Below are 27,859 nucleotides of genomic sequence, written 5' to 3'. Positions count from 1 at the left end.
TCTGGCCCAGCCCCAGCCATCCTTGCTGGAGACCAAAATCTGCAATTTGGACCAGAAGAGCTTATTCTATCCTGAAACTAGAGAAATTGAGGGACAGTTTACAATGCTTTTACCACCTAATCGATTCCTCACTCCTGGGATGGAGAAAGGATTAGTAAAGGGAGTGAATAAAGCCAGATTTGGACTGACGGCTGGCCAAGTCATAATGCTCACACTTCCTTCTGCTGCCTGAGGTGACAGTTTGTCTGTGAGATGACTTACAAACCATGGCAGCAGCAGTCAGCAGATCCTATCTGTCTGTCTCAGTCCTACCATAAAAGATGTTGATCATGAGTATAGTTTATTTGTCTAAACCAGTGGTTGGCTTTGGTGTGCCTCTGCTAATCACTTCTATTGAGGGCTAGAACTGTTCGAAATCTCATTGTAAACAAGATCTTAGGTTAGAAAACAGACCTTTGAATAGAACTTAATATTCTTGTAATTCATGTTCTGATTTATACCAATCGAGGAAACACAGCTTTAGTCTTTCAGAAACACGCTTGACATGGCCTTTTCGCTTAGTAAAGTAATCCTTGCTTGGAAAAGTTTGGTTTGAGTAGATAAGATTATGGTTTACAGCTGGGGGAACAAGGAGGAGAGCTAACCAGGTTATCACAAGCTGTCTAGCCACTGTAATCTTGATTTAGAGACAAGTAAATTATTCCACATGCAGCTTTACATGACAGCAGAGCCTCAGCTTTGCCAGAGGCAGGCTGGGGGGTAAGGGCACCCCGGGCCAGGGCCTCGCTCAGCCGATGCTGTACTCCCAGAGAAAGGGCTCTTTCAGCTTCCAGACTTTAAAGATTAGGCATGTTTAAATCGCTAAATCCTCATCTATGTGCCTGTGTGGGTGAATGCTTTGAGACAATGGCAATCCGGCCACCACCTCCTGTCAATCTCTGCCGCTAAATCGCGGCCGCCGCTCCCAGGGCTGCGGGGATGAGCTGCAGCCGCGGCGCTCGGGAAGCTCGGAGCCCCCGACGCTGATGGTGGTGCTGCTGTTGTCGTCTTCCAGGCCGACCCTGGACAGCGGCTCAGGGCGACCCCACTCCGGGCCGCCTCCTTTCCCCCCTCGCCCTCCCGCCATTGCCGCGGTGCGGCGGGGGCGGGCCCAGCCGCTGTAGGCGGGCAGGGGCGGAGGGAAGCGCGGGCCGGGCGGGCTGAGAGGAGCCGGGAGGCCGGTTAAAGCGGCCGCCCGCAGCCGCCCGCCGGGCTCCCGCACCTCACGACGGACGGCGCCGGCCGTCGCTGCTCGCCGCGGGGGCTCGCACGCCAATGAGGGCCCGGACTCCGGCCCTCGCCGCCTCAGGAGCCGCCCGCAGCCTCCCGTCCCGACCCCCTGCCCGCCGCCCAGCCGGGGCGGGCGGCCCGGACCCATGCGGCGGCTCCAGGAGAGGTTCAGGAGGTGAGGTCCCCCCCTTCCCTTCTCGGCGGGGCCGTGCTGCCCCGCTCCGCGCCGCTGCTCTGGGCGATGGGAGCGCCCCGCGCTCCCTCCACGGCCGGGCAGGCGCTTCGGGGCTCGGGGTCGTGTGAGGGCTGGGCCATGGGTATCCGAGGTCTCGTTCACACTTCCCGATACCGCGCTGAGGCGCCGGTCCCTGGAGCATCGCCGGTGCTGGGTGAGAAGAGCAGGGCCGCCCCAGCGCGGTGTGCGGGGTGTGAATGGGGGCTCTGCGCGGTTTCTCTTTGTTTATGATTTTGTCTTTCTTACCCAGTTTAAATGGGTGAAGGTTCACGCATCCGGCCCTGTCACATCCCCGGCCCCGCCGCGCCGCCCGCAGAGCCCGACCTGTGGCTCCCGGGCAGGGCTGGGCATGGCAGGGTTGCCCCGGCCCCTCCGCGCCCCTCAGCACGGTGCTGGAGCTCTTCGTTCAGGTGTCTCTCAGGGAGGGTTGAAGATGCTGCTGGTTTCACGGCGGGTCGGCTGGGTAGCAGTGGGATCCAGGTTCTCGGGTAAACATCGATGTATATGGGCTTTAGGTACTGAGCTGCTCAAAGTCCAGGTACAAGGCCGATAGCTGTTGAGTCTGGCTCCCAGAGAAGACCAGGCATGCTGCTGTGGGGCTGCCCTGCTCTCCTTTCACCAACTTGCTCAAGAAACCAAAGCCTAAGTATTAAAAAGGAAATAAAATTGAAAGAGAGAAGGATGTGAATATGGTCAGACCTGGTACTAGCCCACACCTAGGTTACCGTGCTGGCTGATACCTTGGCCCTGAGCTCAGATGTGCTGCAGCACCTTGTGTGACTTGTGTTTGCTCCAGACTCTTCACTTGACATTTTGCCTTTCATACTTATCAGAAGGCTGAAGAGTCTTTGGGGAGGTCAGCGGGATGCAGACACTTTTTTTCGATGACTTAATCTATGTATGATACCACAATTGTTAATGGATTCTCAGAGTATTGCAGGTTTTATTTTATCTTGAGTATCCTGCTGTAAGTACATGAACCTTTATGCAGCATATGATTTCACTCGTATTTCCAAATAAGTGGTCTGCTGCTGTGCAGATCTGAGTTATTTCTGGGACTCAGTTGTTCAGTGATAGCAAAGATAATGTGAACAGTTACAAACCACGACTAGATGTTTTCTAATCCAGGAAAGAAGGTGCTAGTCCTGAGGAATATGGCTCTGTTTTTAACTGAATGGACTGAAGTTGTAAATAGGGAATATCTGCCAATTTGGTCAAAGAAAGCAAGCTTTTCATAAACCTAGTTGCTTCTTTTCAAGATCTTACCTAAATGGTCATCATGAAAATGTAGTGCTGATCTATTTGACATGCTTGTGATTTTTTGGCTTTGTTTTTACCTCTCTAAAACAAAGAGCCTAGGTAACATAAAAATTGCTTCAGTAACTGAATATGTAACCCCATTTAATGTGTGCTGCTGCTGCCGGTTTTGTGGAGTTATCACCACCTTGTTGCAGTTCCTCATATGCTGTTGTTTGTGGTTTATTACATCTAAATGGCCTCTCCTGCTGCTGGAAAGCACAAGAAAAAGAGATACAAAAAGGGGTAATGTGCTTTTGAGCTGGTAAAAGGAAGTATGAGGCCTTTTGAGCTCTACAAAGGAAATGGACTTCCTGAAAAGTCTAGAAAATCCAGATCTTTGAGCCTATTATTGGTGCTTGCTGTTTTTACCAACATGCTTGAAAGAATAACTAATTCAGCAGATGGGACTCAAGAATAAGGCAAGATCTGAAAGTGCTTTTCTCTTCTGCAGTTGGGGTATAAGCTGTGTTACCAGACAAATTCCTGACATACATACAATAGATTTAGGATTTTATAATTTATTTTTCTAAGCTGGTTTGCATGTAAGGACAAAGCATTAAGAAACCTCAGATTTTCCTCCTGCTTGCTGGAATCACTATGAAACGTACAGCATCTGCTCCTTGGAAATGAATAGGAACTGGAGATCAAGGGTCTCACAAAGAATGGATTGGTCCATATGTTTAACATTGTAAATATCTGAAGTGTTTCAAGGTCGACATTCAAGTAGTATAAAGGGAGAGGTATGAGGTTTTTTCTCTCATTTTAAATAGTCGTATGTCTTTCTCAGTACCCCTTTTCCACTTACACTGGGAATGTGCTCATCAGAGGTTGTTGTGTGCTGTGAAATTATGGAGCTTGGGCCTCCCTGGTTTCAAGTAGATCTTGAGCTTTAAGAGTGCATTTAAATTGTGACAATGGTCTTGTAACTCGGTTCAGTGCAAAAGCATTCTGTGCCCATGTTGCTAGTCTGTTCGATTTGGAAATTTCATATTCTGATATTGCAGGAGTTAATAATTTATCCTTAGAGGTCTTGGATTGTAAGTATCTTAAATGGAGACATATTTCTGTGTTCTTGTGACGTAATGCTGCATATCCCCTGGTTAAATCACTCCAGTTTTCACTGGAACTCCTATTAAAGACTACATTAGAGATTTGTTAGAGAATCAAAAGGCTTCACTTAAAGATGTTTCCTGTAAACTGTAGTCTAGTTCAATGGGATCTTCTCCTGCATTTGATAATAGCCTTAATGGTTGTGTTATAGAGAGCTTTTATTTAAGAGTAAACAGCATCTGAAGGTTGTATATCAAGTTTCCACTTGTAGGAAGGTGAGATTATATTCCTCACAATTATCTTTTCCAGAAGAGGCAAAGTTGACCTGTAGAGAGGAAGAAAAACAATGTCTCTATGTTGCAGCATTCATGTGGCCAAAACCAAAAAGCATCCATTGTTGGTGGTGGTATGAGGTTTATTAATTTATTTATCTTTGTGAAAGAACAGACAAGTTTTTGCCTCTAGACTGTGAATAAGTCTGCAACCAAATTCTTCTGCCCTGATGCTGCAATACCATACATACAGGAGTGTATGACTGACTTTTAACAGTATGTGTCAAAATAGTTGTTCCTGGGTTTGATGCTTACTTCAGCGTAGTGTCACAAAGCAGCTACTTTCAAACTTCAGGTCTGTTTCTTAAGACATTAAACTCCAACTGTCAAACTGGAAATGAAACAAACGCAAGAGAAGCATTGGCTGGAATTATTGCCCTATTCAGCTACTTTTTAAATTACTCTTTCTCTAAAGTTGTTTCTGGTAACTTTTATAAATAGTATTATAAAAAGGCATGGGGAGAAAAAACCCCTGAATTTCTGCTTTACTGAAAACAGCTGCGGGTAGTGACCTGAGCACATGTGCTCCAGCATTTGCAATCTGGGTCTTGTCGTTGATACCCTTCAGAAAGGACAGGTTCAGGTAGGTCAAGTGTCCATCAAAGTTAGGTACTGGGGTGTTGCGAGATCCTTTTCTTTAAGGCATAGGTAAAGTCTAACACTTCCTCTGCTGCCCAAACCAAACACAGTACTGGTGCTGGTGTTGGTAGTGTAAACATGTAGGTGAAGGGGATGGCATTGCTAATGGTGGTGTTCTGCTAGAATTCTCTCTGCTGGAAGAAAAGCCAGTTTCAGCTGCTGTGGGAGACCAGTAGAACTTTCTGTTCAACAACCATTTGTTGCTGTTGTTTTAAATAACCAGAACTGCAGTATATAACAATTAAAAAGAAAAAAAGTTTGAAATGTTTTGTAAGCGTGAAGTCTTCTAAAGCCAGGTCCTTGTCTGTTTTCCAGCTTGAGGTTACCACACAGCTGAATGACCTGTGATTTGCATGATTTCTGTGCTGGCACAAAGAAAGGGGAAAAACCCCTACCATAGATAACAGAGAAAGGATAGCTTTGTTCATGTCTGTGTTCTGTTTTACTGCTAATAACACTGTCTTTAAATCAGTGAAGGTAAGAGGTACTGATAATAAATGGACTTTTCTGAAGTGTTTGTTCATAATTCTATCTAAAATCTAACATTATCCCAGGCTCTGTTGTATCTTTTCTACCAAATAAATATGAATGAAAAGTAAAAGAAGTCAGAAGTAGTCCTCTAGTGGATAATGGAAGGTCCCATCAGTAGGCTACCTTCAAGTATTTATAGATTTTTAGATTATAATAATATCTCGTGTAGAAATTTGGAATAAGAGGAATAGTAAAGCTCATACTGAGGATAAGCCTATGCCTTTTACTATTTACTTATTACTATTTTTTACTTCTTGTGAGACTTCCAAAGTACCACCATGGCCTTTGGAGAAACATAATAAAATTCTAGATGTCATCAGGGAAAGGTTTCCCATGGCTCTGGTTTTATGGAGTGGGACAAGGGCAGCCTAATCCTGGTCACTCAAGTGAGCCAACAGATGCTTTTATTTCACAGTGATTTCCTAAGTTGGAAGCAGAACTGAGTAACTGAATGTTCCATGTTTGGGGGATGCTGAGATGGGCTTCAGCAGCTGTTGAAGACCTGCATGCCCTGGGCAACAAAATCAGTTTCCAAATGTATACGAGTGCAATGTCATCCTCTTGGAGATGAGAACAAGGTGTCATTGTCACTGACAAAGACTTGCTAGTTTTTGACAGTATATTAACTCTCATGGAATTGTTCACTTGCTAACAACCATTTATACTCATGGGCTGTGAATGAAATACACATTTTTCTTATCCTTTGTATCAGTAACAGTTAAAACTGGGTTTCAAAATTGCCACAATTTGAAGAGATGTCTTGGCACTGTTGTTTTATAAATGCTGTTAAGTTTTCGTATATCAGTTTAGAAAAGAAAGGTTTACAAATAAATCACTTAATAAATCAGTCAAGAAAACCAAGTGTCTGGTATCCCAGAAATCTGGAACTGCTGACTCAGACTATAAGATTCTGGTTGGCTGTTTTGGGCTTGGTTGTTTTTATCCTGGTTTGAGATTGGCCAATATTTTATGGGTGTCATAAAAATAGGACTGGGTTTGACTTAAACCAGGAGGGACATGGGGGAAGGCCAAAGTTTATCTAACAAGCCCTTTCTCTACATCTAGCTAGCAGAGCTGCTCTCAGTGCTGAGCACGCAGGCATGTCCTCTATTTGTTGTGAAGCTGTTCCTGGCTTGTTTGATACCTGACTAATTGTCAATGCATAGTTTTCTAATAGTCTGCAGTAAACTGGGATTTATTAATGGAAGAGAGTCACTTTTGTATGATAGTAGGCTGTGCTGGGATAACATACATGGTGATGTATATGCAGTAGCTCATAGCTTTGAGTTGGCTGTCTGGTTGTATGTATGTATGCTGTCTTATAGAGGTTTTTATACACAGATTTAAATTGTGTAGTCTCACGGAAACAAGTGTTTGGTTTTTTGGGATAGTTAAATGTGATGTTTGTGTTGGCAAGTTCTTCCAAAGCTTTCTCAGGTTTCGTCATCTGGCCTTTGGCTTGCATAGGCTGTGTTTGGTGTGATTGTTGGGTAATATTTGAAAATTCTTAGAGAAAACAGTAGAAGTTTATGGTAAGCCTCTTGAAACTTTTCCTCTTTGGAGTTAACCATTAGAGTCTCCTTTCATCCCTGTGTAGCTTGGATCTTATTAGAGGCAGAAGATAGCATTAGCCTTAAATAAAAATTGAACCACCCAATGCTCCAAACATGAATATCGCTTGCTGTAGGAATTGAAAAGTCAGTGTTCAAGTTGGTTTATTCCAAGGTGTTATACTGGAACACTGCTCTAGTTTCGGGAACTTCTTTAGAGTATCATGGTTGAACCCAGGACGAAGAGTAACCCTTGGCAGTTATAAAGTCCATATTTCAAGAGTAATTTGAACCCATATTATGTAATTTAAATAGGAAATAGTTGATTCCTCAACCAAGCTGTCAGAAAAGAGGGTGTCTGACTTCTGTATGCGAAGACTTGGTTAAAGATAATGATCCACTGTGACAGGCAGTCACAGAAATGTATTTAATGTACGTTTCTGTTAAAAGATCTTAGGATTTAAATAAGTTACTTTTAACATGTCTGTACCTACAATTTTTAACACGACTAGGTTGGAGGTATTCCTCCATGATACTCCAAAGAGATGGTTTATTAACTTTCATAAAAATACCTCCTCTTCATTATTCAACAGGTTCATGAACCACCCAGCTCCAGCAAACAGCCGCTACAAACCCACTTGCTATGAACATGCTGCAAACTGTTACACACATGCAGTAAGTACATTTCCTTTCTTTTTTAAACCAGCTGTTTCGCTAAATTGTTGTGGGTTTGGATGGCTAAATGCTTACTTTTGCCTGGGTGTATAACGGTCCAGAAGCCATAATGCTAATTAGATGGTTGGTAATCATGAGTCCCTGTTCTGAATCTCTAGGAGCTCCAGATGCTTCATAAGGTTCCTTTTCACTGAAGGAAGTTGTATGTCTTTAAGTAGATGTTTCTCCTCTGTCCCAGTTGAAGGGTGACTGTGGTAAAGTGAACACAGGCCTGTGCAAGTTAGTCTTGCAAGGCAGATTTCCCACTAGGGTGCTGACCTAATACTGTGCAAATCATGTTCTGCAACTGTAAGATTTATTCATGTTAGAAGTAGAGGGCTTCCTAAGACCGTCATGTGGATGTTAGCTAGAAGATCAGGAGCTTAGTTCTTATGCTTAGTATCTATGAACTGGTTCTTTGCGAAAACTGCTGTTTTGAAAGAGGCACCAATAATGCTGACAGCCCTACTAAAAACCTCACTCTGCCCTTATCTTCGTACTGTAAGGACCCATACTAGATTTGGATATATGATATAGACAGAATAAGGAAAGCAGTTATGTTGGTTCCCCCCCCCCCCTTTTTTTTTCTTTCTTTTGTAATTAGGAAGTTTAATTTGCTGTCTGGCACTTTGAACAGGACTTAAAAATGTGTTTGTTTGTTCTTCAAGATAGCATTTGCCCTTTTATAAAAGCAACTTGTGCTTCTCCTCAGCCCCTTGTTTAACTCCAAACATCTGAAGTATGTTTGACTTTGTCCTTAGTCTCTTATCTCCAGTGTGTCTGAGTGAGCTACAGATAGGAATGCTCGAGGTAGTGCACAGGACTCTCCAGTTCTAGAAAGAGCTCTGCTCTTAAGGGCCCTTTGTGCATAAATAACCAACATACAGCTCAGTGTTGCTGGTAAAAACAAGATCACCTTGGTTTACATATAGAAAAGGTAATAGAAGCTTAAATGTTTGTAAGCCAAGGGTCTCATGTACAGCATTATGTAAATATATGCTTATTTGTCTAGGGAATGAAGCAACATTCTGTTAGTTAGCACAAATATGTAGTTTATCTCATAATCGTTGTACAGATCTTGTTTACTCCGGGCAAAAAGTTTGATTTCAAAATGTCTGGCAGAAGTTGCTGAACTCCTTAGCAATTCTAGCCTTCACCTAGTTGGAAAATAGGCATGTCTTATTCCTGGCTGTTAGCAGTAGGTTGCAGCCCAGGTGTTCTATCCGTATTTTCTGGTATGCTCCAGTTGTTGGTGAAGCTGTCTAATTGCTTTCTGGACAGCCAAGATACGTGCTAAAACCTCCCATGAGCTGTTAACGCCTTGGGGATATGCAATGTTGGCATACCCGATGGAAGAAGGTAGTGTAGTATAAAAGAGGGATTGTTACTCTTTAAATACAATTGTATGCCATAAATAACATTTAATCAAAATTTAAACTCTTGAAATAGGAGTCTGAGCTGGGAAAGCACAGTGGATTATACTGAACATGCTGTGGGGCATGCTTGCTTCACCTCCGTGTTACAGATTGGTTTACTCAATGTTAGACAGCCAAGTGGTCTTTGAGTCTTTGCCACTAGATTACAGCATGAGTTTTCCATATGAGATGGATGTAATTTTTACAGAACAGTTTGAAAAATACATGGAGAACCCTTGCTGAAGCTTTAGTCATGCTTCAGGAAGTAGACAACTTGCGTTTTATGAGCGTGGCTGTACTCCTCAGTAGCTATCCTGTCTGTTTTGACTTAAAAATATACAGTTTATGCAGCTGCTTAAAAACCAAAACCCCCAAAACCAGCCAACCAAAGCTTCCTGAACAGTAAATGGAGATACATAACCCCATGCATATCTTTTTGGTACAATGCTTGAAAGGTAATTTTGCATAGCATAGTAAAGGTATCTTCAAATTTCTAATTAGTAAGGCTGTTTAAAATGTCTTGACTTTTTTAGCTTTAAATGAAGCACTGACTTGTCTTTAGACACGAGGAGAGAGGAAGGGCAGCTAAGCAGTTGAATACAGAGACAGAAAAGGCTGCTCGCTGTGTTTAGAAGAACAGGAAGGAAACAGTGTATGAGAGAAGCAGGATTTCTAAGAATTTGAGTTGTAAGGTAAGCTAAATCTAAGGGGAGGGATAGCTCTTTCACAATGAAGCTTTCTACTGTATGTAAGGTTTATCAAACAAAAGATATGCTCTGCTGTATTAAACCCTCAGAATTCAGGCACAGCTTGCTTTATACTGCTCTAAGTTTCTTTCAACTGCCTTAAAAGGAGGAGCTATTCTTAATATAAGTTACAGCCTCTAAATTCCAGTCTTGGCTTGTGCAGTGCATGGGAAAAAGAAGAAAGAAGTATAAATATTCCAAAAATGAGGCCTGGAGCACTTAGCAGGCCATCTGAGCATGGAAGAAGGGGTCATCAGGTTTCAGAAAGACTCTTGTGCTGAAAAAGTCTCTGTTCTACCTGACTGATATGAGCAATTTCCCTGCTCTTTGTGTATTGACCAACACAAGTAGGTGGTGGGCTTCCCACTCTGCCATGCTCATCTTCTGATTTGGGAAGAGGAAATTGGTGAGTAGGGAGACTGTACTTGGCTTCAGGACTGCACTCTGGAGTGGGCAGCTTGAGATGGACGCAGTCCTTCATGGCTCCTTCTGAGTGTCACATGTGCTTTTGGCTGCCTTGTTGATCATTCCATTGTCTTCCTTTCCCAAGAGGAGGTGTGGGGAACATCTCTATGTTAGTGTTTCTCTCTCAATGAAAGGCACATGAGATTGCAACAGTAACTCCATTATAACAATGACACAGTTGCAACAATAACACCATGCTTTGCAACAGTGGCTTGTGCATCACAAGTTGTTGCTGGCTACATGACGTGCACAGCCTGCGCACAAAGAAAACAAGATTCATGGCAAAGTAGGTTATATACAAAAGCACAATTTTAACAGATTTTTAAACCTCTCAGTGGAAGAGATTGTCTGCAGAAATAAAGAATACAGTAAAATATGGAGCAACGTACCAGTATCCTAAGCAACCCCAGATAGGTGGAAGATTTAGCACCTTTCAGCATCTTTCTTTGTGCCTTAAGGCTTTTTGCAGTGGCTGCAATTGCACTCACATTCTATTAGTTCTGATTCTTTGATTGAATACCTCTCATTTTAAGGGACTGTTTGCTTGCTTCTCCATTCTGAAGATCAAAATGCTCTTCTTGCACTAGAGGGTGGTTTTTTTCGAATGAACATGGAAAAATCTGCCTTGTTTTGTTGATTAAAGTGTTATGTTTATCTTGTAAGATGGATGTTAGATATAATGAAGTCCATTGTAGCATATGTTATGTGTTATGACGTTAGTATCTGAAGAACCCTTTTCCAGTTGGCTGGAACAGCAGGGTATTATTTCTGGATTTTGTCTTTAATCTAGCTGTTTTTAGTCAGAAAAAGAGTAATAAAACATCTCTTGTTTAGTCTAACTGCTCTCATGATGCATGTCGGGTACAGAGGAAAAAGTGTTTCCAAATAGAATGCTTAAAAAAACCAATAAATCCCCCTTATGGTAGTATAGTGCTGTTCCCTGTGAGAAGACAAGGCAGAAAAGAGATTAATTCAGGTCTTCATTCACATACTTATTTGTAGCTCCATTCTTCATTCTGAAGATGCGAAGAAAACTAATTATTTGTTTTAATCCTGTAACTTTATATACAATAATTATTGGAAAGAGTGATGGACATCAAAGTCTGTGTTGGCTCATTTGAGCATTACACATCATAGCTTAAGTTGTGAAATACTTACTTTGGTAGACTAGAAAAAACTGGGATACCTGTGTAAGAAAGCAAGTTGTCCTGTGTAATACTTGGTTTCCAAAGTGGTCTTCCTTCCTATGAAGTGGTCTCAGTCAGAGCTCCAGGCAAAATCCTTGAGCAGCTTATGCCCAGGCTTTTAGTAGGGAATTAGTAAGGATTTGCTATTTTACCCAGTACTTGTGTTCATGATACTTGTGGGTGCATAATCTCTCTGAAACCTTTCAGTTAGTTTAGTCAAAACTGGAATTTGAACTAGAAATGGGGAAGGAATCTGATGAACATCGATACAGTCTGACTGCACAGCTTAAAGAATCATGGCTAAAAAGCTATTTCTGGAGCTCAGTATCCTCCTGTCTCCTGCAAAAACTAAATGAAACAACTGCCACAGCTAATCAGTCCCTTGCTGTCTCAAGGGCTTCAGCCACTCTTTAAACTGTATGTCATATGTGGAAACCGGGAGTGACTAATCCCCTGAGGAGTGAAACACTTTAACCTTTCCTGAATCTGGGGGCTGTCCAGGATATGTAGATGGAAATTTATGGTTTGTGATAAATGAGAAGCCAGGCTGGCAGACTATTTTTGTCCTGAGAGTGCATGAGGTTGACTTCCATAGTCTTATTACAGAAACTCAGAAAGTGTTTTCACCTCTGATCCAAGTGCTGTGGATAGAGGAATACCATGCTTCTCACTTCCATGGCTCTATACCTTCTGGTATCAATGTACTTAATTTTTCAAAAAGGAAGAAAATAGGATAATGAAGCTACAGTTCATGTGCTTCAAAAGCCAGAAGTAAAAGCCACCTTCAGTTGTTTGGGGTTGTTTTACAACTCTGAATTAACCAACTGCTCTATATGTTCTGCCCTGTAGCTGTGATCAGAACCTCAGTTTCTTCTAGTCCTTAAGCAGATAAAGGACAAAGACAGTGCAGGCTAGACCAGAACTCTGCCCTCTGAGCTATCAAACCTGTAATGCAAAGCAGAGCTGCAGATTTGTTTAAATGGTTTTTGTTCCTACCTTTATTGTTTAGCAAATGTGGGACTTGGGTTTCACTATGAAGAATTTAACCAGTGAAGGTTATTCACAATTCAGCATCTTAAGATACACCATAGGGACCGGAAGGGAACTTATGTGGTGTTTTTAACTTAGAAGGCTGACAAAGGTATGAAGATATGCCTTGGTAGTGGAAGGAAACAGGTAGAAATGTCTGAGCCAGCAGGTTCTTTTCTTAAAATACTTGTTGGACATGCCTTCCCCCCCACGCCGTTCTTCCTAGTTCGCTTTTTTCTGAATGAGGCAAAGGTACCTGATGCAATTTATTCTGGAAAGGGGGTATTCTGTAAATGTATATGAAGCCTGAAGCCTACCTCTTAGATATGTCATATGAGCATGTTAATTCCATCATGATGTTCTAACAGTGGTTGCTTTGGAAGATCTGAATTAAAGCTGCTTGAGGGGGAGCTGTTAAGAAGAACAGACTTAGATACACTGCATTAAAAGAACATCTTTGTAGAACCTATTAGTAAAAGAAGCTTGCAGTTAGTTTATTTATGGTATCTGAACCCCAAGTTCTGCAAAGCTTTTGCTTTAACCTCATACCTGCTTCAACCCTTTTTTTTTTAACCTCATACTTCCAGATGATTTGTTTCTTCATTTGGGATTTAAGTTTATTTTGGTCTGTCCCATGCTCTGCCTTTATGCACAAGAAATGGTTTAGGGTCAAGCCTAGAGTAAGGTCAAAACTCAAAGCCAAATGTGAAAATAAACCCACTATTACGATGTAACAGATTCTTTTGTCTCAATTTTCGTGGCTAGAGGAGCTAGCAACCTAGCCTAATACCACATGAGTAGAAATTTATCACAAACAGGTATAACGTGGATGTCTGAGACATTGGTGAAGTCTTGATGCTTATGTGTCAATACCCAACTAAAGGAGAAACTTGCTGTGGTTCAGAGCACGTCACCTATTGTCGGATGTGTACAGTCTTACCAGGCGTGCTGCAATTGTCTCTGCCCTGCTGGTGCTGTACTGTGGGTGGTACTGCGCTGACTGCCAGAAAAGACTGAACAGTGGCCTTTTGTTTCCTTAGTTCCTCATTGTTCCTGCAATTGTGGGCAGTGCCCTTCTCCACCGGCTCTCTGATGATCGATGGGAAAAGATAACAGCATGGATGTACGGCGTGGGGCTCTGTGCGCTCTTCATTGTCTCCACAGTATTTCATATTGTTTCCTGGAAAAAGAGTCACTTAAGGTATCACTGTAAGATGTAGGAGGTGTTTTATTTTCATGTCCTATGATGGGTTTTCCACTGTGTTGATGACTTTAAAGAAGGCTGGAGCGGTACCATGTACTGAATCATGAAAAAAACACCCTTGATTCTGTTGGAAGAAGCAATGAGCCAAGCTCTTGCACAAATGAGCTTCAATGTCTGCTGTTTTTCTAGGCCCTAGTGGCTCTTAATCCAGTATTTGAATGGGAAAAACATTATCTAAGTGCACAGTGAATATGATCCCACTGCTGAAATGAGAACACTGTCTGGGACTATGGCATGCTCAAATACTTTGAGGAACAGAGAGTTTGCCAAGAGGATTATAATACCATACACAGCTAACTGGCAGGAAGCCTCCTGGGGAGCAAGGCAGCAGCAGCAAAACTAGGATGGGATTTTTTTTGCATTATTACTTATGTTTATATTTTTGGTCCCATTAAGATTCCTGTGTAATTCTGGGCCTTAAATTGGATTATCTGGTGGTCACTGAATAGTAACAGCTTCTGCATTAGGCAGAGTTGGTGTGCCAGCTTTTTGCCTCCTTGCCAGAGAGCAGGATGTATGTTGGGGTGGAGAAGGGAAGAGAAATGGAGGAGTGCTCATCTCCTTATATCTTCCACTTAGAGCCTCCTGTCAGCTGAACAGTCTAACAAATGGTTTCAAGAGCTTATGGAGCTGATGGTATTTTCCCTAAAGTAATTCTAAAGTGTGTCAGGGATATAATACAAAATTGTATGTATGTGTGATATAATACATACATACTGTGTGTGTGATATAATACAAAAACCTTTCAAAAATCTAACTTGGTGACTTGTTCTGTCTTACCAGGACAATGGAGCATTGCTTTCACATGTGTGACAGAATGATGATCTATGTCTTCATTGCAGCATCGTATGCACCATGGTAAGAAACCTGAAGTGCAGCTTCAGAATTAAAGCTTTTTCCTATATAAACAGTTTATTGTTGTGGCTTTCCAAAATCTAGAGGTATCTTCTTAGATACTGTTGACTACATTCTGCATTGCAAAATGCTACATAATGTAATCTCCTGGGATTTGCTGAACAGAAAGTAATTTATATTCCGCATTCATGCTTCCCTCACATCAATGCAAATGCACCTTCTTCCTCTCTGTAGAATGTCCAAGTGTCTTCTCCCCCATCATGCCTATGTTATAGCTGTGAATATTTATTTATTTTTATCAAGCCCTACTTCTCCTTTGTCAATATAGTCCCTTTGTTCATCACTTCTGTCTCTTGAAATCTTTGTACTTCCAGGTTAAATCTACGTGAACTTGGACCTCTAGCATCTCACATGCGTTGGTTTATCTGGCTGATGGCTGCTGGAGGAACCATTTATGTATTTCTCTACCATGAAAAGTAAGAATTGTTATTTGCATTTAAGCTTAAACTGAAAGCTTAAAAACTGAAGGCTGGGGGCTTTCTTGCTTTATGAGTGTTCTTATCCAGCCTTCTTGGTTTTGTTTTGAGGTGAGTCCTTGAGTTCAGATCTGAATTCTTGAGCTGCTTTCATTACTTGTCCTCAGGGAGCAAGACCCAACTTTTTTGTTTTGGAGATGAGCTATTGAGCTTCTTGTCAAATAAGAAAATACAAGTTGTCTCCATGTTTTATTCTCACTAGTACTTAATGCAATTGAATACATCTGGGCAGTATTTAGAGAAGAAAGTATTGGCTGTAATTGTACAATGCACAGTTAAATACTAGCTTTATTTTTGGTTAGCTATCTGTATAGAAAGCTTTTTGAATAGTTAAAGGGACCCATGCTAATATAAAATTTATGTTCCTCCTCTTGTACACCTCCTCAAATGACTCCAGTCCTTCCTTTTTAGGTATAAGATCGTTGAACTCTTTTTCTATCTAGCGATGGGGTTTTCTCCTGCTCTGGTAGTGACATCCATGGTAAGGAACGTGACTATTAACATTACAAACACACAGACTTTCCTTTTGTAACTAGCTTAAGTTCCATTGCAGGTCCCTTTTATCTGAAAAGATGTTAATTTTAGTCTGCCATAATTGTGAATCTTCTCTCTGGGTTTATAGTTTACATTTCAGTTGAAATGCTACCTTGTTTTCTTCAATCTGGGCTGCAGGTTCTAAATAAAAAGAGTTTAGATTTCAAACTTCACTTCTGAGACACTCACTTCTGAAAGGATATTGGACGTATAATTCAGTTACTTCCATTTGAGTAAAAACGATACAGATGTGAAGTACCTTTTGGTGTGCCAAAACCTTGCTGGATGCTTCCCCCAGTTAGTAGGAATTGCATTAAAGTCACCCTTACACACAGTAATGTGGTTTTCTTTCTCCATGTTTGACTGCTCTGGTAGTGAGCATGAAGCAAAACATCAAGCTTGTCATAATTCTCAAGCTACCCCACTATTACTTCTATAGTGCACTGATATATTACATATTTCACAAAATGTAATCTAAATATACTTGTTTTCTCACTTGCCCATCTGTCATATCCAACATGTTCGGAGCTATCACAGCCAGCTTTCTTCTCTTGGGGTAGGAAATCACTTTGTATTTTGTATGTATTTCCTTCTCTATACCCTATCCCTAATCTTTCCTTTTCAATTGACAGAGCAACACCGATGGACTTCAGGAGGTTGCCTGGGGAGGCTTGATCTATTGTCTGGGTGTGGTGTTCTTCAAGAGTGATGGAGTCATCCCGTTTGCCCATGCCATCTGGCACATATTTGTGGCCACAGCAGCTGCTGTTCATTACTATGCCATTTGGAAGTACCTTTACAGAAGTCCTGCAGACATAATTCGTCACTTATGAGATATATATATATAAAAAATTGTCTGCAGTTGGCCTCTGTAACAGTATTATTTGACTTAAGGAATTCGGGGCGAGATTGGAAAATTGCACAGAAAAACTGCACTGACTTTGGTAGTTCTCTGAACACAATTACTGTGAACTGATGTCGTGTGTGTCCTGCAGTTGCCCATCAGATGGCAAGTGCTGTCAATAACCAAGATACTGTACTGCAGTACCAAGAGTCCATTCCACATTAGCAGAACTGGCTACCTGATGTTTACAAATAAATTTTGTATTCTAGTTTAATGTTACAATTTTTAGCTACATGGATTTTTCTAAATTAGTGATTCAAAAGGTGAAGTCAGTGCAAGAGTGAAAATGTAACTCTCTGGATTTGCAATTGGTTTCTATCACCTTTCCACTAATCATGTATTAAACATGAATCACGGACAGATAATCTACTTTTACCACCCATTCTCTTGGTATAATGTGACTTTTATAGAAACTTTCTGTGTTTTTGGTAAACTTTGAAATTACACTTCTTTGAACTGAAACCACGCAAGTGTCATCTATGCAGTTCCTCGTGTTGCAAACTCTTGCAAGAAATGGTTACATTCCGCACACTGTACTGACAAGCAAACGTTGTACCTCTTCCAAAGGTTGTATTACAGGTGTAATTGCAATAACCACTTTTACAAACTAAAATCTGAATGTGATTCTGCTGATTTTTAACGTGATAGCATCCTGCTCATCTATAGTACCACTTGAACAGCACTTTAATTTGGCTTTATTAGTGATGGAAATGAAGTGCTTCAAAAGGAATAGTTAATGTGATTTTTCTTCTCCAGATTCCCAGTTCCACACAATGCTGCCCAGCCAGGCAGCAGCTTGGATGAAAGCTGACTTAGGAAGGGTTGGCAGAATTAAGGAAGGTGGATGGCTAAGAGCCAAACCAGAGTCAGTCATTTCTCCAGGATAGATATACAGGTATTGGTGCTGTAATAGTAAGGCTTGGATTTTCAAAGGGATTTGTATTGTCCAACAGAACCCATTCCCACCAGCTTCTGCTGGGGTTATTCTGTTGGGAGATGCTGGTCAGAGCTGCAGCTATAGAGCAATTGCTGACCACTTTGAGTCATGGTTACTGGTTCATCACAAGCACAGCCTTTCAGGGAGGAGAGCTTGAAGAACCTGATGCGGTGTCACTTGTCATTCTGAGATGTTACACAGAGCAAAACTGGTCGTTAATTGTGTTGATGTTTTTCTGTACAGGAAAAGCAAATGTGGTAGCAAATCATGATTATAGAACATGTGCATTAAATGACCAGCTGTAGAAGAGTCACTGTAATACTGGTTGTCCAATAATTGTATCCTGTCCCACTATATAATGAATGTCTTATATTAAGATTGACTTTATCCTTTTTCTAATTTACTCAGTTTTTCATGTCAGTATTTAAAAACAAAACCAAAATGTGTTGCCTTTTTCAGATTTTGTTCTGGATATTGCCTGTCTGCAAACAACAAGTAGCAAGATAGGGATGTTTTTCAAGGTATCATTTAATACTGCACCTGGGTTTGCCAGTGGGTTGCATTGTTTTAGAACACACACATTTGTATACAGAATTTATGAGAGGGACGAGCTTTAAATTCAAGGCATTGAAGAGTTGCTGGATGGTGTTGGCAGGTGATAGGAGAAATTGCACCACCACAGCAGACTAATTGACTGCCCCAAAAGAGAACTGATGGAACATCTGGTCAGGTGATTCCTAGTACAACACTCACACATCTGGATGCCTCAGTTTTTTAACGTTGTGTCTCTATTTTATTACTTTCCACTTTTTGTGAGTTCATCTATTTTGTTTAATGGTTAAAACCACTAAAATACATGTACGGGGTTTCCGTAGTCAGAAGTGAAACTATTGCTTGAATATGTTTGTTTTAAGTTAATTTTTCATGGCATTGATTTTTTGGAGTATTTGAAATGGTTTTTAAAGATTTCAATTCGCCAAAAGTATTTTGAATTACTGTGTTCTAGTCAATACGATACTGAATGTACCAGACTAACAATAAACATTTTGTGCAATTTGGACACTCTTGTATCCTCAGTGGTTATTCTTTCCCCCCCCCCAACACTTATGCAGGAAAGTAAGGGTCTGACTTGCTACTCCTGACATGAGAGATCCAGAGTTGAACCCATCACCCTCAGCCAACTCTTCAGAATAAAAACAGTAGGAAAGGTTACAGCCCAAGTTATTCATTTTGTGGTATGGAAAAATATGTCTAAATGTGGTCAATATTGGGAACTTGCTGCTTTCCCTTTTGCTGTTATGGATCACTTTTCTTATACATTGTATACTTCTGGGGTTTTTTTAATGATATAACACTAAAATACATAATTATGCTTTTATCCCTACAGCAGCATCATTGCATAAAATGCATGCAAGCTGAATTCAAAATACATTTCTGTGTGGAAAACAAGTATGTCAAAGAGGCTTATTTACTTATTTCCCCACCTCTATCTAATTCCAGCTCTCCAGGCAGATTGTTCCCAGGAGTAGCAGCAGTGCTTTTCCCAGCAACGTTTGCTGCAGTGGCAGAGATGGGAATTTCTTTGTCTTCTGAAGCAAGTGTTTTTGAAGCACTTGCTCCTATATTTTCTATGCCTCTACATTTGGAAGTGCAACATTGAGTCTGACTGAAGCAGCGATAACGTGTGTTTTGCAGATGGACTTTTCTGGAGGATGTTTAGGAGACAGCAGGTACTTTGAATACCACGTGCTCTCAGTCCCATCACTTTTAGGGCACATTTTTCTCTATACAATTTATTGTGTTCATCTGAAAGATAATTCAGTTATCTGAAGGGATTTATTTGTTTATTATAGGGTGCGCTTTAAGTTGTATTTATTTTTCAACAGCATCAATATACAGATATACACAAAGGAAATAATTGCCTTTTTTTTGTCTGCTAACAAAAGCAGTTATACAAGCAGGCTGCTTTTCCAATGCTGTCTTTCCCCAGAGCCCTCCGAATTGCTTGTGATTGTGGTAAGAAACTATTACTGTCTCCCAGTTCTAGGGAAATAATGAAGTCCTTTCAAAAGGAGGCTTGAGTGTCCAAACATGGTTACTGTATCCAAACCACAGTGAGCTGTGGTGTGAAAATGGGGTCCTTCATGGACTCTTTGGATCAGTTGGTTTTCCAAAACTTAAAAAAAGCCAACTAAATCCCAGATCAGACAAGGCACTTCCTTTTAATGTGCGTGTTACACAGGTTTATTCTAATTGGTTTTCTACCTGATTTGAAGCCCCAGGCCTGGGTCAGGCACGCAGGGTTCTGGTTGTTCCATAGACCAGCAGTTGTACAGTGTTGGCTGGATGGGGTAATGTGCTCCTGAGGCTCAGGGTCTGCTGTGGCAGATCATGAATTGCAGTATGGGACCTTATGTGACTTTCACAGCTGGTAACTGAACTCTTCCATGCTGATATGTGCCCTGTGTAAATCATACAGGTGGTGTAGCATTTGTAGAGCTGCTGCTTGGTGCAATGTGTTTGTCAGGGTTTGGAATCAGCAAGTTAAACTTTTTCATAGACTTTTTCCTATTAAACCTCTTGCTTAAATGCCCCTCATGCTCAGGACCCCTACACAATTCTTTATTTAGGTGTGTGGTGTATTCAGCCCCATGATTCCTCTGGAGGATAAGGCTGTCATGTTCACATCATGTGCCTGACTAAGTCTTTTCTCTGTGCTTTGCTATTTTTAGTTAGTCTCTGCTAATTGCTTTCACCATCAATAGGTGTCACAAGATTACAGCTAAAAATAGTTAACAAAGGAATGATGGGGATGGCAAGGCTCCGCCACGGGCGCCTCCAGCCTTTTGCCTTCCCTGTAGTGCTGAGCAGGTTGGTGGCCTGTGGCATGGACTGTTGCTCCTCAACAGCCAGAGGCTGCTTGCTGTCATTCTGCAGTTTGAAAGGGTTTCATTCATCATTTGTCTGAATAAATTCACTGTCACAGGCTGGAAAGGGAATGCACAGGAGACACCTGAAGTGTTCACTGGTGGCTACTTGGAAGTGTTTGGATGCTTTGGTGTTAGGGTGGTGCTGGGGGAAGCGGTGCTGGCCAACCATGGCACACCAGTAGTGTAGAGGTAACACTGTGCCTAGGGCTGAATGCGCCCAGGCTGCTCAGTGTCAGGTTTTGGCCCTTCTTTGCAGCCTGTCTTGAAAATTCAGCACAAAGCAGTTTGACGTGAAGCACTCTCAGAGTACCCATACACACCCAGTCTGAACTCATGGAGCAGTTCCTTCTTACAGGTCCAACCTCCAGGGAAAGCGCTGGCTTCTGTAAAAAGGAGCTTTCAGATTCCTGTTTGGGTGGTATTTTGAAGTGGGCCGATGTTCTGTTACCGAGCTGGGTGTCTGCTTTCACACCAGGTACCCTCCTCCTGTCTATGGTGAGCCTGACCACAAACAGTAAGGGTGGCAATGCTTGTTTCCTTCAAGGAACAAGGGCACTTGCTGCTAAGGATAAGCTGGGGAACCAAAATCCTCTTGCAGAGAAGGCAGCGCCAGTTTTGTAACAGAAGTTACATCATTGACTCTAATGAGGCTAGCGCGCTCTCAGAAGGATAGAGTCAGATGTCTTTGTTGCCTAGCAGCATGAGCCCTGCTGGCGGTGGATTTGGGTGTCCAGATCCTTCAGGTGCCTCTGAAAATCTCCCTTAAATTTTCACGTAGGTGGAAAGCCGTTGGTAGAGACCTATGGAGTCAGTGCTGCCAGCTCCAGCAGCCGTCTCCTCGCCTTCTGGTGTGGTGTTTGCGTCCAGGAGTGACACAGAGGTGTGTTTAGCAGTGACCAGCCACAGCGTGGTTCTGTGGCATGGCCAGCTGCTGGCTGAGCCTTGTCTCCAACAGGATGTTCAGAAGGACCACAGGATGTTTGGATGCAGAGCTGTCATTACTCAGGAGGTCCGAACACTGAAACCCACCCACAGCACTCCTGAAGTCGGGGAACCCAGGGTACCTCTGGATTCAAACAGCAATGATGTAGGAGCACCATAAGGGTTTGAACATCCTTGTTGTGGAGTCTCTGCCATCTTCTCAAATTAAAACCCGTGCACTCAGGAAGCTGAGGATTAGTTTAGGAAGGGAATACGGGGTTTATGTTTCTAAATACCTCTTCATATGTGAGCATGTTTGAGTGAATGAAAATGGCTTTTTTCTTGAAGTGGATAATGGTGCTGGGGGATTTAATCAACCTTCTGCTAAACCACTGAAAATAAAGCTCCAGGGGCTCTGAGGTATTTTTAGCCCATCCTCTGGCTGCAGGCAGGCTCAGCTCTGCCTGTCATTCCTGACGTGCTTGTCCAACGCGTTGTATAAAGCCTCTAACAATGGGGATTTCACAATCCTCCCGGGCAGTTCATTTCAGTGTTCCACCCTCTGCCCTCTGAGATGGTTTTCTGCTGTCCAAGCAGTATTTTCTTCACTGTAAGTCAAGCCCATTACTCCTTGTCCTGTCTGCAGTGGGCACAGAGAAGAGCCCTTACAGACAGCTTTTATGTAGCTGGAGACTCACTTCTTGCCTTCCTTTTTCCTCCCCTGGATTCGGACTCAATCCCTTCAATCTTTCTTTGCATCCACCTCATTTAACAGAGCCAGCGGGTGCTCCAGAGTGCCTTCAGGCACTGCTTTCCTGCTGATAATGTTACACAGGGAACTGGGAAATGTAGTAACAGTGCGAAAGGGGGGAGAGGTGGGAGCAGGAGCTGTATTCCTGGGTCCAGGAGAGGGGGACAGGGAAGCTGGGGCAGGCAATCCCCCTGAAACCAGCAGAGAGCCAAGGGGGAAAACTTCATGGAGGAGAAATCAGCCCCTCCTGGGCACAGAATCATCCTGGAAGGAGGGGAGCTCCTGAAGGACTGGGCAGGAAAGGAAATGGGAGGAGGGCCTCGATAATGGGGACCAGCGCATCTGCACTGTGAGCGCAGGTTCCAGGGCTGAGGCAAAGCACTGGGGCTGAGCAGGTGAAGGTGTCTTTTGGCTGAAGGCTGCAGAGATGGAGAGGTTAACCAGAGACTGAAACACAGGTGAGAGGAACGAGGTCGCTGGGTCAAAGCCTGTATTAGAAATCACCTCTGGCTGGTTTCATCAATCCCAGGTGCAACTTGGCTGTTATTGCTGCCTGAAGGTGGGGCTGGTTCCACATCTTCCAATTCAAATTGGGGCTACTGATGGGGCGATGCTGCGTTTGTCCCCTAATCCCTGATGCCTTTTTGGTCTTTGGCCCCGCAGTCCCTCACCATGGGTGCAGCTTTGCGGGGTCTCTCACCTGCTGCCGCGTCACGAAGGAAGAAATGCACAAGGGAGGAGGAGGCGGAGAATTTACCGGACATCAGGAGTTAAAACCGATGGTGGTTTTGAGCAGAGCCCAGCGCACGGCTCTTGTGTGACCCCTTGTGTCGGCGCTGCCGTAGGGAGCTGGTGGATGCTGAAATGAAACGCAGCCCTGCATTCACACCCATGGATATCTCCCGTTTCCATCGCACACACAGTTAAGGGACGATTGCATGTAAAAAGGTGTAGCAGAAACGCACCGGTCTTGGGCATGGCGACAGGTCCTATTCGTTACCTCTAAGAACCGCTTTAAGGCTTCCTTTTGCACTGGTCAGACTTACTGAGGACAGCGCTGCTGCCTGACGTGCTGTGGGTACGGCTGCCTGTTTATTTCGCTCCTGAATAACTGCTTTAAGGAGAGGGGAGAGTTTAATAGAGACCTAAAGGGGCTCGAAGTGGGGGGTTTGGGCTGTGTCTCCCTATGGGCATCTCCAGAGGGCCCCAGGCACTTACTGATTAAAAATCACTTTGACTGAGCCTGTTCTGGGTTATGGGGTGGCTCAGGGGACCTGCAGATTTGTTTCAAAACAAGTGTGTACATGTGCATATACGGACACACATGTGGATATATACAACTAGGTATAAATATCTCTAAATATGTATCAATATACATAGGTCTACAGCTACCTACACACAGTGACAGGTTTTATCTGTCGCCATAATCCCTATTATAGACCTAAAATAGTTTATTTATATACTTATGTATTATATTAAAATGTGACTAACATTTCTATATTAACAATAGCTCTGAAATTTTATAGTAAGCCATTAAAATGCCTGTCCCATTGTATGTATAAATGTTTCATTGTATGTGTTAGTGTATATAAAAAATACAAACATCTCCAAAAACATGTTTTATATTCTGACTGTTATAAAATTATATAAGAATATACTAATAAGAAGCTGGTGAATAGACACTCTCTATATAAGAACATGTGGCACAGGGCACGATCGCAGTGTGGCTGTAGTGACTTACCCTGGGCTCGGGGCTGGGCCAAGGGAACAGCCCCAGGAATTTGTACCTGTCTGTTAAAGCCCAGACATTTTATACTGCTAAAATCTAGTTCATATATAGAGATATCAAGTAAATCTATTTAAAATGTGCTGCTAAATTGGCTTTCTGAAAATGTGATTATTAAAGGTACCGCTATACATATACATATGCGTGTGCACAGAGACACTCTGTGTTCAAACTGTGCATAATAGCTAATGTACATGAAACACGGACCTTTTCTAGCAATACATTTTATAATTATAGATCCATACAGACCTAGATTGTTAAATTATATGTTTTATCTAGATATAATATAGATGAAAAGATAATTGTATTTCTACCTGTATATACAACTGTATATACAACGTATATGTTGTATATACAAGAAGTACATGAATATACGGTGATACAGCTATAGATATATGGACACACATGTATGAAAGTGAGAGTGCACACGTGTGTATTACAACAAATCTATTTTGTGCCTGATCTATCACATAGATCCTAAAACCAGGTCTTACTAGTAATAATATCATCTATCTATCTATCTATCTATCATCTATCTATCTATCTATCTATCTATCTATCTATCTATCTATCTATCATCTATCTATCTATCTATCATCTCTATCATAAAGCTATATTAATCAGCAAATTGCTATAAATATATTAAGGATCATTATTAAATTTATATATATGGATACAGGGAGAGAGAGCACGTGCTACAGGCACATGTGCACATGCACACACACAGGCAAAGTCAAGGTGCAATATACAACAAGTATATTTTGTGCATAATATAGAACATATATAACAAAATTAATGCTTTATATCAATCAAATCCGTGTGTGTGTATCTATAAAAAGCTATGAAGCCATCAGAAGGAACTGCTGTTAAATGTGCTATGTGGAAGTCTAATTATTGAATTTATAGTTATCATTAGCTATGTGCCTTTACAGGTAAATGTGCACTTACACACACAGAGGCGAGTGTATGAGTGTTTGTTAGAACAAACGCACTTTGGGTTTCATTTAACATTTATTAAAACTCAAATCTTCATACCAATAAAATCCAGTTTAAATCTTTTTATATGTATATAAGAAGCTAAAACTAGCTTTTAAAAATTGCAGCCAATTATGAGGCATGAAACACAGAGGTTTTACCTTATCTAGTGCACATTATTTATATGTGTGTCTGTGAGTGTGTGTAAAAATATGTCACTTATTTCAATACAGCCTTTTCTCCTGGGTGTGCACACACAAACACACACACGTGTGCATAGGGGAGGAGCAACTGAGCATGACTGTTATTAAAACAGATATTTGGGTCATAATATATACACTGCATATTCAAACGGAGCCCTCTGTATGTCAGTGATGACTCTTGGTATGCACCTTCTTATTCAATTATTTAAAGGCTCATTAACATTAATTCTGTTACATGCACTGTATGGAAGTTAAATTATTAAACTGCTATACGGGTAGACAGACATAGTGTCTATGCACGCGTACGGGTGCACACAGGTATGTGTGTGTGAGTGCTTGCACGTGCATCTGTACGGTGTAACAAATATACTTTGTGCACAATACATAATGGATATTAAACACAGGCCTTCATAGCAGTAAAATATGTAATTATAGATACATGAATATAAACCTAGATTATTGAAGCCTGTTAAGTATGCTGTATGACCATATATTTGTATTAATGAATATACATTTTATGTATATATAAATTTTATATATTTTTATATAAATATATATTTTATACATTTTATATATATAATAGCTGTATATGCAGCAGTGTATAGACATCTAGATACACTGTGTGCAGGCATATATGTGTATTATGGCAAATTGTGTGCATACTACACAGCATTTATCCTAAAAGCAATAAAAGCTTTAAAAATATACATTTTAAAGCCATATTCAATTAGTAAATTCTGATGGTACAGGGTGTAATGTGTATTATAGCAAATATAGCGTATGTATAAGAAAATAGTCATAATAATAAAGTAAATGCTGCTAAATACATGCGATGAAGGTGTAATTACCCAACTTAAACCAATACCCTCTACAGCTACATAGAGAGCTCAATGTGCACCTGTGTGTCTGTGTGTTGGAACAAATACACTTGTGTGCCATTAAAGCCAGTCTTTACAGTAATAAAATCTACTCTATGTGTTGATAAATATAAAGCTAACTTTTAACAATAAATGCCGCTAAATATGGTCTATGAAAATAGAATTTTTAAATGCTTTTCAATAGTCACATTTTATTCTTTTTTAATGTTGGTGCTTAAGTGTGTTAAAATGTATCATTTTTATATATGATATAGATACAACTAATGAGCAGGTGCACGCACACGGGGGGGCTGAGCAAGAGAGGGACTGTGTTATTTAGACGGTTTTTGTGCATAAAGATACTAGATATTAACACTTGGCCCTTTATACATATATATATATAAAATATAGATAGAGATATGTGTCTATCACTTGTACATATCTATATATATGTATATATGTTTATATATATGTGCATATATACACACGTGTCTATCATGTATATATCTATATATGTGCATATGTATATATTTATATATATGTGCATATATATGCACACACATATATATGTATCTATCACGGGTATATATATCTATATATGTGTATATGTTTATATATGTGTCTATATATACACACACATATATATGTGTTTATCATGCTCTGTATCTATGCGGCTGAACGGACAGCGGGAAGAGAGAAGAGCACACACGTGCACAGGTACATGAGTGTATAGATGTGTGTGTTTTTTGCATGTGTCCACACACACGCCTGTGTATATGTTCATGTACGTGTGTGCACGTATCTGTGTGTGTGTTAACAAATACACATTGAGCATAACAGATAATAAATACATATATATTAAACCCAGGCTTTATATCAATGCCCTCTGTATCTACAGATGGGTACAGATGCATGTATAGAATCACCCATACACCTGTTCAATGACTTAAAATGCATAAATAGTGGCAGTTACACAGTTTTTCTCTCACTCACTATCTGTATTATATATAAACTCTGTCTCTAAAAGCATGTAGTATATATTACCTATGTGGGCTATACAAAATATTAAATATAATGGAGGTGAAAATTAATGCATTATTTTGAATACTAGAATAAAAAATATAAAAAATAAAAAAATAATCAATGAGATTAAGCAGCCTTTTAATGAATGTATTACTGGCTGTGCGCTGTGTAGTGTAATACATGATCACCTACCATGATATATAAAGTGTATAGTGTCTATCTATGTAAATGATGTAATATAGCCTACACTTTATCAGTTGGTTACATAGTGTGATATAAGTACAATATTAAAATAGTAAACAGCACTAAATACACCACAATTAGCAATCTGTTCTCTAATCCAAGCGCACGGTTGCGGTGGTACTGGATGATGAGCCTCCATCGAGGCTGCTGGCAGCAGCACGGCTGGGCTGGGGGATCACTGCACCCAGTTACCTGGGGTCCATCCCCCCGATGGGACACAGCCGGGACTGGAGGCCACAGGCACTCCCAGACCATCTCCTTGGGGGAGAAAGGTTCAAATAGAGCCTCCCAAAGCCCCGGGGGAAGCGCTGACAGAGCAGAGCACGCACTGAGAGAGCAGAGCACACGGTGAGAGAAGAAAAAGTTCAAAGTTTATTAAACATTAACAATAACAGACAAAAATAAAATAAAAATAAAGAGGGTTTGGGCTGAGCAGCGCAGGCTGCGTCCACCTCATGTCACACAGCTCCGCGGAGCTCGCTGCTAAACCTGGATTGGAACAGACGCTGCCTTGTGGTGTTGCCAGAAATACGATGGTTGATCACTTGTGAGCTTTAATACATTTTGTCTTTCTCTTCACATATAAAAAGAAGTCAACAAAATCAAACCCGCACATCTCTAGTGTGTCACATGCACAAACAGCTGTAAAGCATCAATGGGGGCGTTACAAACCCACAGA

The 27,859-nt window shown here is 41.4% G+C and overlaps 1 protein-coding gene across 2 annotated transcripts in view; it reads left to right on the top strand.

The window, feature by feature from the left end:
• MMD (monocyte to macrophage differentiation associated) overlaps positions 1 to 16,483 on the top strand; it is a gene marked incomplete at both ends in the record, with an annotated part of 39,700 nt that extends 23,217 nt beyond the window's left edge. The window contains 7 exons of one of the 2 annotated variants that reach the window (XM_080629098.1): positions 1,416 to 1,444; positions 7,499 to 7,580; positions 13,502 to 13,662; positions 14,509 to 14,583; positions 14,955 to 15,056; positions 15,528 to 15,597; positions 16,283 to 16,483. In XM_080629098.1, coding sequence (XP_080485224.1) covers positions 1,416 to 1,444; positions 7,499 to 7,580; positions 13,502 to 13,662; positions 14,509 to 14,583; positions 14,955 to 15,056; positions 15,528 to 15,597; positions 16,283 to 16,483 — 720 coding nt within the window. Of the gene's footprint in view, positions 1 to 1,415; positions 1,445 to 7,498; positions 7,581 to 13,501; positions 13,663 to 14,508; positions 14,584 to 14,954; positions 15,057 to 15,527; positions 15,598 to 16,282 lie in introns of those variants that run through there. The other variant, XM_080629097.1, reaches the window with a different exon arrangement.
• Between the last annotated feature and the right edge of the window lie 11,376 nt (positions 16,484 to 27,859).

The sequence above is a fragment of the Psittacula echo genome (assembly GCF_963264785.1).
Source record: "Psittacula echo genome assembly, chromosome: 14".
Lineage (NCBI taxonomy): Eukaryota > Metazoa > Chordata > Aves > Psittaciformes > Psittacidae > Psittacula > Psittacula echo.
This window is presented reverse-complemented; position numbering and strand designations above follow the sequence as displayed.